The sequence below is a fragment of the Rhinoraja longicauda genome, chromosome 31 (assembly GCF_053455715.1).
Source record: "Rhinoraja longicauda isolate Sanriku21f chromosome 31, sRhiLon1.1, whole genome shotgun sequence".
NCBI classification, from domain to species: domain Eukaryota; kingdom Metazoa; phylum Chordata; class Chondrichthyes; order Rajiformes; family Arhynchobatidae; genus Rhinoraja; species Rhinoraja longicauda.
In genome coordinates, this window is record NC_135983.1 from 15159631 (window position 1) to 15172090 (window position 12460).

The window sequence follows — 12460 nt, forward strand, 5'->3', positions numbered from 1 at the left end:
ATGAAGCTGTTCCTGAGTCTGGAGGTGCGGGCGTAGAAGGCCTTGTATCGTCTGCCCGATGGAAGGAGTTCGAACAGACTGTTGCAGGGGTGTGAAGAGTCTTTGTGGATGCTGGTGGCTTTTCTGAGGCATCGTGTGTTGTAGATGCCCTCCAAGTCTGGTAGCTGTGTTCCGATGGCCCTCTGAGCTCTATGGACTACCCGCTGTAGAGCTTTCCTTTCTGCCTCCGTGCAGCTGAGGTACCACACAGGGATGCCATGCGTTAGGATGCTCTCTATGGTGCAGCAGTAGAAGGTCGTCAGCAGCTGTTGGGGTAGACCAGACTTTTTCAGTGTTCTTAAGTAGAACAGTCTTTGTTGTGCCTTCTTGACCAGCGCAGCAGTGTTATTGGACCATGTTAGGTTCTCCGAAATGTGAGTGCCCAGAAACTTGAAGCTGGACACTCTCTCCACACTGTCCCCATTGATAGAGATCGGGGCATATTCCCCGTTATGTGACCTACGGAAGTTGATGATCAGCTCCTTGGTCTTGGTGGTATTTAGGGACAGGTTGTTATCCGAGCACCAGTCCGCCAGGTTCTGCACCTCCGCTCTATAGTTTGTTTCATCCCCGTTGGTGATAAGCCCGATCACCGTTGTGTCGTCTGCAAACTTGACAATGGTGTTGGTGTCGAATGCAGGAACACAGTCATCTAATTACAGGATTCTTGCTCAAATCTCAATATCGTGGTCAAGATAACAGACCTGCCTACAATTAATCTGTACTCACCAAAATCTTGGTTGCCTCAAGAACATCATGTAGCAGTTGCAACCGTAATGGACAATCGCATAGATGCATCACGTCCTCCTGTGAAATGAAATAAGAAACTTTTGCTCAGTTAGGTGATTTAACATACTACTTTTACCTTGGAGAGAGAAAAAAAAATCAGCATTTATACCATATCTTTGACCTAATGCAACATAGCTATGGTTTTAAGAAGCTGGAGTCTTATTAGTTTTATAATATGAATCACTTGTTCAGTAACATATCAATGGAACTTATTTCGTGCCATATTGTTTTGAGGTTATAATTGAAAGAGCTATGGTCAGGGAAGCACTACTCACTGTCTAGCTCCCAGAGAATACATAGGAGTCTGACTTCAACCTAGAAGTTTTGCAAAATCCACAGTAAACAGCTTAAGATAGCGAATGATTTCAAACAACACTTCTTACGGGAGAAGCAGCAGAAATACTCCGTTCACCTCTCAAAGAACATGTGGATTCCCTTCAATCTATCTGCCCTCGTTGCTGAGATGGGCGAGCTCACCTTCAAAACATTCCTCCTTAAATCAAACATCATTTCATCTTCCTCCCACGGGAATCCCCAAGGGTTTCCAACTGTTACTCACCGGCTTCCAAGTGAAAACTAAAAGAAAATCTAATTGAGGGCTCAATGCAGCAGGCACTAGGATGTATTCCCCGTAGCCCGAATCTCAGACAAAATGTTACTGAGATAACTTGCCTCTTCTGTGGTCATTAAAGACTATGGTGCTGAAAACAGATGATTCAGGAACTATTTGGGTTCAGTTCCTGGATTGGTATACCTTCATTCCCCTGCTTCTTGAAGCCATCGTGTTAATTCAAACAAAAACTAATTTAACATTAGGTAGACACAGCATTTTGTGCCTACCTTCGATTTAAACCAGAATCTGCAGTTCTTTCCTACTAATTTAACTTTACAAAAACAAATGGAAAAGTTTTGTTGTGATCCATGGAACAGGCTGCAAGCACATTACATACATGGCAGTAATTGTCGACTGACGCAACACTCTCCAAGTGATAAATTCTTCGTTTTTTCCACAACACAAGAATCTTGAAAAGAAAACTACACTGCTTGCTACATTAACCTATTATATGCATAATAATAAAAAAGGTTGGAAACACTTAGCAGGTCATGTGGCACTGAGATAAATAGCCAATGCTTCAGATCGATCTTTTATTGGAAATATTGATCTGCTGCGTTACAAGCATTTTCATCGGACACTTAATTTTCCTTCTTTGAATCACTATTTTGAAAAGTATTATTTCAGGCAAAATAATATGGAGGCAGCTTGCCACTTCTGGTGAATATTAGAGATTTTAAGTATGGACTGCTGTTAATGCAAGGTTTGTCTTGTTTTAATACCCCCCCCCCCCCCCCCCCAAGAACAGAATAAGCAATCTTCTGTAAGACTGTGTTATGTAGTAATCAGCGATTTTATTGGCACAAGACCAAGAGATCTTGCAGCATTGCATTTAAATTAATGGACCTCCAAAAACTATTTGATGAACTCCCACATAATAGGCCTGTCATCAAGATTGAAAGCCAAGGAATAAAAGGCAAAGTAGGAGCCAGGATTGACAATTGGCTACATCACAGGAAACAACAATAGTGAACAAATTAACATTTCACGTTGCTATTCAATCATATCTGATAACAGGTCGATCTAAAACTTGATCTCTGTCCAAGATGCTGCCAGACGTGCTCAGCATTTCCAGTATTTTCCCAATTTCCCATTTGCACCAATTACATGGGTATCAGTGAAGAGTATTTTAAGAAGGAGAAATGTTTACAGTGGAAATCCCCAATGGTCAGTATATATCACTGTATATCAATGACTTGGTATAAAGGGCACAGTTTCGTCATTTTCAGATGACAGAAAACTTGGTGTACTGAGACATGATTTTGTGCATGACAATGGGCTTCTTTTTGATTATTGATTAATTTGGGCATTTATAGAGTGTTCTAATACTCATTGTTCTAATACTCATTTATATTCTTTATCAGATATTAATGCATGGCAAAGAGGGCAAGAATACATAATACATGCGATATACAATTTTAGGGCAGAGTGGGGAGATTTGGAAAAAGCCTAAAATCTAAATAACAGCAGTCAGTTGATTTAAATAGAGGTCAAGAAGTGACATTATAATAATGTCAATCAGTGCAATAGTAATTGAAGCTAGACCTGAAAAGTCAGCATTCCTGATAAATACAATATGTAGGGTATAATATTTTACACTTACGTAGCCGGTAGCCAAAACAAGAAACATTCGCCATGCCGATATCAACTTATGGAATTCTAGAAATGTGGAGGCTCCGTCAGTATCTGTCTCCGTCATGTAAATGACAAGTGATTTGATATATTCAGACCAATATTCATATCGCTTCCTGTCAAAGAACAACTTCAATGTGTTCTTTAAGGACTGGTCCAGAGAACCCCTGAGAGACAAAACAGTATGAAACACATACAATCTAGAAATAGTCAATATAAATTCATGGTAGACTCCCATCAACACAGAGGCCTGAACCATACATACTTGTGCATTGTTATGCCACACAAATGAAAAAAAAACTAACATATTGGCACTGCAGAGTCAATACAAAAATGCTAGGTATAATTGTAATCATCATTAAGGAAAAAGGGCAAAATAAGCATTCAGCCAAAATACTGATGCCTGAACAAGATGATTTTATCACATTTCTTTCCCACCACCCCTAAAAAAAAACGTCCCAGGGCTTCTTCAGCAGTTTTGTTTCTCGACCCTGAAGGTCAGATTTTCTTTTTATTTGTTCCAAGATTGTAAGTAAAACTAATCTCCAACCTCAGCCAGAACTAGAACTCAATTTATTTAAACCAATGGCTTTGGTCAGTATGAATGTTTCAGCACTTTTTTTCTTAATAGAACTAGCATGTTATTTTATTAATAACATTAACCATCAAAGAAAATAGCTGGTGTTCCTATATCAGGAAAGATTGTACCTGACAACATAGTATATTTCCAGGCAGATGATCTTCAGAGTGAAGGCACACGTTTCTAGGACACTCTTCTGTGGAGGAGAACATTAATTAAAGCAAAGCATACTATTTACTTCGAGCTAACATGAATATAGTTCTAAAGATGATGGAAAATGAAGAGAGTTTAGAAGGGTAGCTTTTCAGTGTAATTTTCATAAGGAAAGTGCCTCAAATTTTATTCAGACCACAGCAGGTGTGGATAGTATCCTTTGGAGAAGTATCAATTAACACATTTAGGAAACTGCAACATTAACCTTGACCTTATTAACTTTTCCAAAAATGTTAATAGCTGAGATATTAACAGTTTGATGTTGTGCACCTGGAATGGATGTGAGGGGTTCTTTGGAGAACAAAAGAGTAGACTACAAAAAAATTAGATCGTACCTCTATAATGTCAGCAGGAGCTGGTAGTTCTCCAAATAGCACAGATGTCAAATTTTCCCAGAATCGATCCCTGGAAAATAAAACCAATTCATCACAATAACTTGTCGGAACAAAGAAAATTCTGCAAGTTCACAGTGCAGGTCAAGTTTCAGTATTGTAAGTAAGTCCTATCCTGCTGTCCTACAAACATTCATAACAAGATAGCTGGATTTATTGGAACAAACAGGTAGAATCCGACAGCATCCTTGGAGACATGATTGATAGTCACCAATTACTTAAATATTTTAGAATAATTAAAATTTGGAAGATATAGGAAAAAATGGTAAAGTAGGAACGTTAGCAGTGATTTCAGAGTGCAAAGGAAGCAGACAGAAAGGATCTTAGCGCAGAAGTGAAAGCAATATGGGTGGAATTAAGAAACAAGAGGCAGAAAATATTAGTGGATATTGTGTAAATAACCCACCCTCCCCACCCCAGCAGTTATTAGAACATAGGATACACTTAAAAAAAAGGCAGAGCCTGTAACAACGGTAATACAACAATCATGTAGGTCATAGCTTGCATATATAGACAGGACAAACCAAATTATCAGGAAGAGTGCATAGGACGAATTCATGAAATATGCTAGATATACTTTTCAAGATCCGTTTGTTGAGGAACCAACAGATGAACTGGCTATTTTAGATGAAAGAAAATGTTAATTCTGCATCTTATAGTTAAAGGACCTTTCGGGAAGAGTGATCATATCATAGTACTTTAAATTTGAATGAAGGATAGGATGAAGGCAAGAGGCTTGAATTAATTATGATATACTGGGAACCTACATTAAAAGATATGTCAGTAAACAAGCAACAAACATTGACCAACCTTCGAAGAATTAATATTAGGTTTGCAAGTACAAATCGTTCTGATATAATTTGTTTCAACAAATCAAAGTGATTGATAAATTAGGGAATACTATTTATATAATGCAGTCTGAATTGATTACAACCCGATTTAGATTGGGAACTAGACAGCAACTTAAAAGTTACTTTGGAAATTGACAAGCAGATAAAATGTTGCCCTTCAAGACAGTTGAGATGAACAACTGGAGTGTAACAAATCTTGGGAATACTCTTATCAAGGAGGCTAAAGCACCAATCATTGACCACTTTCATAGCAGAGATTGATTAGTTTCAAATATCAAGGAAATAAAGAGACGGGATAATTGAGGCACTTAGGTAAAAGATCAGCCAAGATTTCATTGAAATGTAGAGCACTCTCAAAATACCCCACTTCTATTGTAAATTCTCATGTTATCTATACTTTGTTTAGTATTCTTTTCAGCCTTTTTCACTGAATTCCAAGATGTATGCAGAATAAAATTAAATAACCACACGTTTGATCAACATACCAAGTCAGCAACGACAAACAGAACATAAAAACATGGAACTGCAATGCAAGTTTATAAAAAAAACAAAGTGCTGGAGTAACGCAGAGGGTCAGGCAGCATCTCTGGAGGCATGGATAGGTAACATTTTGGGTCCGGACCCTTCTACAGACTGATATTCTGAAGAAGGGTCCTTCTACTGAAGGTTCCGACTCAAAATGTCCCCAATCCATGCTCTCCAGATATCTGCTTGTCCCATTGACCTACTCCAGACCTTTGTATCCTTTTTTTATGACAAAAATCTCTAATTTGCATTTATTTGAACCTAAACAAATATGCCAGATTTCTTTTCCAGGATTTTAAAAATCACTGAAATTATACCAAAATTAAATATCCAGTTATAAGGAACACTTAATCTGCATCTAAACTCCAAAAAATATACAACCATGCCTTTCAATGTACTTTCCCAATCAACCAGAGTAAATGATCACTGCACACTATCTTAGTATTATTTGTTTAGAATTAAGACCCTAATTTTGGAATGGGAAACATAATTTTCAACCTCACTGCAAAATCTTTACTATGGGTTACTATTCCTTCTTTACATCATAATTAACAATCACAGTGGACTTACTTGGTTCGTAGAACAGTCATAGCACTGTCCCTGCGGTCCTGCCACAATGCATGTAAAAATGCAATGGCTGCACGGTGGATAAGAGGAGGACACCAATATTTCCCTTGTTGCTTGGAGTCAATAAATTCCAGTACCACCTGCAGACAGCTCCATTCTCCCAGGATAAACTCCTGTGAACACATGCCATAGATCAGAACATTCATCTGAAAATAAACTTTGTTCTTTTTGACATTTTTATTTGGACTGCATGAAGACTGTTTTCCAAAGATGGATTTTAATATCACCTTTGATCCAACTGCACCATCATTTACTTCCAGATTGAGGAAGAGTTCAATCAAACCTGGCTGTGTTTCCACGGCGACAGTTAAGAACTCAAGGATCATCACCTTAATCCTCATGTCCTAAATCATAAAAATAGTTGTTTGATTATTTTTAAATCTACATCTGGAGAACTCGTTTGTCAAGCAATTTCTATCTCTATGGAACAATGTTAACAAATCCATTATACATTTACTGAAACAGTATCACAAAAGGCAATAGCATTTTAATTCTGCAAAGAGAATAGGTACCTCCGTCTTGCTCTGCAGTCTGTTAAGAAATGCATCACGTATTGCTGCAGCATCACTTCCAAGACAAGCGTAAACTGACATAGGAGCCACCTAAAGAAGTACAAGGAGGAAATAAGATATTAATGCCTACATTCTGATACCCCTATATTCCCATTTTTCTAATGTCTCATTCACAAGTACTATTTCAACCAAGCTCTGACAATAAAATAACATAAGGCAGCCCCCCAAATAATTTTGTTTCTTGGAAACAATTTGTATTACTATTGGCATAGTAAGGGTACGAACGTTGAACTTAAGATGTTAAGAACCAGGGGTCACAGCTTAAGGATCTTTTAGGTCTAGGTCTTTTAGGACCTAGATGAGAAAACATTTCTTCACACAGAGAGTGGTGAGTCTGTGGAATTCTCTGCCACAGAAGGTAGTTGAGGCCAGTTAATTGGCTATATTTAAGAGGGAGTTAGATGTGGCCCTTGTGGCTAAAGGGATCAGGGGATATGGAGAGAAGGCAGGTACAGGTTACTGAGCTAGATGATCAGCCATGATCATATTGAATGGCGGTGCAGGCTCGAAGGGCCGAATGGCCTACTCCTGCACCTATTTTCTATGTTTCTATGTTAAAATGACCACTTTTTATCCCCACAAACAACAGTACCATGGACACAGCTTACTCACCATCTAAAGCCACAATATGAGGCACTGCCTCAAGAGAGCAGCATCTATCTTATAGGATCCTCACTATCCGGGCATGCTTTCTTCTTGTCACTTTCTTTGGGCAGGGGGTACAGAAGCCAAAAGTCTCACAATACCAGGTTCAGCAACACCTACCAACTATCAGGTTCTATTCTAATCCCATCTCGACAATGGAACACGATGGTCCATCTCTTGTGTCAGGCAGACTTGTTTTTTTCCCTCATGGTGTTATGAACTAACATCTTGTCTTTTTGCATGTAATTGTTCTCTTTTTACTGTTTTGCAGAATTTTGAGTGTGTGCGCGCGTTTTGAGATTGACAATGAAACAGAAATAAGCCATGACAATGGTCCAGGATTTATACTTTTTAAAACACAGCTTACCATTGCAAGACGCTTCAGAAGCTGAATGGCAAGACGTGGCAAAGCAGGATCATGCCTGTGGTAGATATACTTTGCCAAAATTGCTATCAAATTATTACCATGGGTACCTGCAATGGCAAACATGAAATGTTTAAAAAAATCAAAAGACAAACGTATGTGTAGGTATATTGTGCCATTTCCATAATATTCAGTAATATCTGAATGGGAATATAAAATGGGAATATAAAGTGTACACACAAGAAACTGCAGATGCCACTTTACAAAAAAAGACATGAATCGTTGCAGTAACTCAACGGGTCAGGCAGCATCTCTGGAGAACATGGATATATGACATTTTGGAACGGACCCTTCTTCAGACAGTTAACATGTTAAAAAGTTCATGTGGCTTTGATCAATAGCTACTCGCAGCAATTTTGTGGAGTACACTTTTGTTCCATTCTAGATTGCATGTTCAGAACAATAGTGTCAGAAATATATATCACAGAAAGAGGCCCGTTCGCCCACCTTGTCCATGCCGACCAAATTGGCATACTGGGCTAGTCCCAATAGAAACATTTCATATATATGTATATGCATGTGCACGTGCTCCAGTCATAATTATCTCCACTTCTAAAGTTTACTCTGGCAGCCTATTCCAGAAATGGACTACCGTTGCATATCAGTATCTACTTTTCTAAGATGTAGGAAAAACATTAAAACAAAGATTTTGAGGTCCCTCAAATCTAACCTTGGGCCGATGCCTCCTAATTTTACAATCTTCTACCCAGAGAAAAACAGAGCATTCATTTTATCCATGCACCCCCTGATCTTTATATCTCAACAATGTCACTGCTCAGCCTTCTATGCTCCAAAGAGCAAAGTCCCAGTTTATGCAATCTTTCTCTATGACACAAGCGGCACGGTAGCGCAGCGGTAGAGTTGCTGCTTTACAGCGAATGCAGCGCCGGAGACTCAGGTTCGATCCTGACTACGGGTGCTGCGCTGTAAGGAGTTTGTACGTTCTCCCCGTGACCTGCGTGGGTTTTCTCCGAGATCTACGGTTTCCTCCCACACTCCAAAGACGTACAGGTATGTAGGTTAATTGGCTGGGTAAATGTAAAAAATGTCCCTAGTGGGTGTAGGATAATGTTAATGTACGGGGATCACTGGGCGGCACGGACTTGGAGGGCCGAAAAGGCCTGTTTCCGGCTGTATATAAACATAGCACAAAAAGTAAGGAAATTTGTGTTTGGTAGATTATTTCTTTGTTGTAACAATGCTTCTTGGCAATAAATATTATACCGTTGGAAAGCCTGTTTATTTCCCTTTTAAATGGTGCCACATTTGTAAGGAACATGCATTTGTGGGATGAGCAGCAGAGCTGAGTATATGGGTTGCGCCCATGAAAAATTTGCCAAATCTTCTCTGCCAATGCCAAACAGCTTATTCTGCTGTTGCTATTGACTCTTGTTTTGAGCTTCTGGTACCCCCAGGTGCTAACAAGAATGGGATGCCATCCCACAACAGTGTGTGACCAGGCTGGTGACCAGCATGAGGAGGAGGTGCCAGGCTGTTATGGCTGTGTATGGTTCTTCCACACGCTACTGTGGCTCCTGTTCATTAAATGAATAAATTGTTAAATTGCCAATATGTCTTGTTTCTTCAGACTTCAATCATCCAATCCACCAAACAACACCGAACAAGAGTCAATGGCAGAATAAGCTGTTTGGCATTGGCAGAGAAGATTTGGCAAATTTTTCATGGGCGCAACCCATATACTCAGCTCTGCTGCTCATCCCACAAATGCATGTTCCTTACAAATGTGGCACCATTTAAAAGGGAAATAAACAGGCTTTCCAACGGTATAAGATTTATTGCCAAGAAGCATTGTTACAACAAAGAAATAATCTACCAAACACAAATTTCCTTACTTTTTGTGCTATGTTAATATGATATGATATGATAAGCCCACAAACCCAGATAACATCCTGGTGAATTTCTTCTGCATTCTTTCCTACCTAATGACATCCTTCCTATATCTGGGCAACCAGACTGTATACAGTACTGCAAATCTGAAAGTGGATCAATGGTATGAAACAACAAACAATAATGATGAGGCAAAATTCACCATACAAATTATATTTTCCATTGATGTAGAATTGATGATGTTGAAAGTTAAAGCTGCATTTCCAACTTTATTAAAAAATTCTATTTCATTATTCATTATTTTCATTATTATAACATACCATGTTGAGTAAGAGCCTGCTCCAATGGTGAGATCACATCTGATGATGGTTTCAGTTTGATAACATTATTAGTGATGGAAAATGCCAGTTTGATCGTCTGAGTGAGAGTCTGACCTGATCCTTCAGATCCACTGCTACATTTACATTATTGGTGGTTGGTTGGAAAGGGGAGAGGGAAATAAAGATGCAGTTCATTAAAATTGATAAAACTAAACGCTAGGAAAAAGTTTAATATTAATGCATAATATTTTTTTCAATGGGACAACTCTTTTAGTTCTCTTATCCATAAGTGGAGCAGAATTATTTTGCAGCCAGGAAATTGTAATTTGGCAGAGTAATGCAAAAGCACCAGGTTTTCTTTCTTGAAGTGTGAACAGTCCCAATATGTTTAGTATTTTTCTTCCAGATCTAAATAACTGGATCAAAAGCATTTCTAAATGCGAGTAGTCTTGGTAGGCAAATTTATTTCTAACAAGGTATGTTGGAGTTATTGAACATATTCCTAATTGAGGAATATATTATTAGAATTAGCTGACACCATTTCACAAAAAAAAGCTTGGGATAGGCAATTGAAGACAAATTAAATAAACACCACTTTCATTCCTCGATTCGATGGAGACTCACAAATGTTGTATGTTTACTTCCGAAACTTTATCCAAATAGCTTAATTTTTTCATAGCTTCAATGTAGTAACAGAAACTCCAAGACTTTTCAGAAAACTCCAATAAAGGCAAAATCTGACAATTGCAGACATGTTTGTCAAACAGCAGGTTTGAAGAGCAACTTGCAAAATTAAATAATTTTGGTAGACTAAATTTACAAAGAGTTCAAGGAGGCAGAGGGCTAAAAGTGGGATAGCCACCGACAGATGAGAATAGGTTATATGGACACCAAAAGATGGCGTGGAAACACATTGTCTTAGAAATGGCAATTGCAGACCTCCCAACATTAGATGTTACAAATTCAGAATTTCAATGTCCAAAATTCAGAATTTTACATCAAAATTCATAATATGGCAGGTAATGCAACTTTTCAGCAAAAAAAAAAGTATGCACGCCAAATGCGCATACGCGTTGCGCTACATTCATGTGTGAGAAACGACTATTATTTCCAACAGTCTGTAGTTCTTGGACTACATGTAGAATGTCAGGCCTATCATGAGTATATTCTGCTCTTTATAGAAAGGTTATTGAACAGAAATACTTTTTACAACAAAAAAGAAAAATGTTTCGTTTTGTTTTTTTCTATTTTGCTTTTTCCTTACACATCCCAATTCTCTTGGTATTGAATAAAAGAACAATGGTCATAAAATGTGTGACTAAGTTATGAAGAAGGAGTTTCATTTAAAACTGCACATACCTAATTTCATTGAAGACATACTTGCTCCAGTGGTCTTCAACAGAAAATTATAACGGCCCATGTCCCTCCCCCCACTACTCCCCCTTACTCCCCTCCCCCACTTTTCCCCCCACCTCCACCCCCCTCCCACCCTCTCCCTCCCTTCCTCTGCCCCCCACCCCCACTTCCCCCTCCGCCGCAGCCCAACCCCACCCCCCCATTCACCCACCCTCTCAACATCAACAGGCCTCATGCTACGCGGCGAAGCAAGGCCAGCGGCCAGTGGCGAGGCGGGGCCAGCGGTGCAAAGCAAGCAGTGGGGCGGGGCGAGGAGCGAGGTATATGTTTTGCGGAAAAATGTGAGGCGAAATCGGAATGGCGGAAATGAAATAAGAAAGTGGAAACTTTCCGCCAAATTCGGAAGGATTGTGAGGTCTGCAATTGGGTTGAATTACCACTCATGCCTCATTTTCCACGTAAATTTTTTTCATTGTTGCTCCCTGTTCTTGCCCAATTTAAGACATCTATATTTAATTGTTACACATGAAGACAGCCACATGAACAGCTTCCTCCTTTGTTCCAATGATCTAAAAACTTGAAACATTTCCTCTTGAACCAGAATTTTCAGTCATATCATGTACTCAGATCAGTTTTTCCCAAATTAATTTATCGCACAAGACTGAACAATGTTAAGATTCTCTTTGTTTGGTTAACCTTAAGACTGCTATGCACAAGGAGCTTAAGTCATGACAGTGCAATTTCTTGCAAGCATCAGTCCAATCACAAAAATAACCAACATCGAGCACTTGTAACTTGCTGAATAACAAAAAGTAGCTGAAAATCAAAACCGTCAAATTGGATATCAATGCCTACTTTTCTAAGATGTAGGAAAAACATTAAAACAAAGAATAGGTCTTATTTTGCATCTAACATGTGTATGTGGACCAAGCATTTCAAATTGATAATGGTTGAGAAAGGTTAAATATTTACCTACACTGCTTGGTAATACTCCAAATTATGATTAAATCAGAAGAAAATGTGATTTCAACGAA

At 38.7% G+C, this 12460-nt stretch overlaps 1 protein-coding gene across 1 annotated transcript in view; it reads right to left on the reverse strand.

Moving 5' to 3' along the window:
• The window catches only part of nup188 (nucleoporin 188), a 70800-nt gene that overhangs the window by 22530 nt on the left and 35810 nt on the right, over nucleotides 1-12460 (reverse strand). Inside the window, exons 24-32 of the mRNA XM_078426047.1 lie at nucleotides 10071-10204; nucleotides 7846-7952; nucleotides 6774-6863; nucleotides 6489-6605; nucleotides 6205-6374; nucleotides 4202-4271; nucleotides 3782-3849; nucleotides 3045-3240; nucleotides 769-846 (exon numbers count right to left, since the gene is read on the reverse strand). Coding sequence (XP_078282173.1) covers nucleotides 769-846; nucleotides 3045-3240; nucleotides 3782-3849; nucleotides 4202-4271; nucleotides 6205-6374; nucleotides 6489-6605; nucleotides 6774-6863; nucleotides 7846-7952; nucleotides 10071-10204 — 1030 coding nt within the window. The remainder of the gene's footprint in view (nucleotides 1-768; nucleotides 847-3044; nucleotides 3241-3781; nucleotides 3850-4201; nucleotides 4272-6204; nucleotides 6375-6488; nucleotides 6606-6773; nucleotides 6864-7845; nucleotides 7953-10070; nucleotides 10205-12460) is intronic.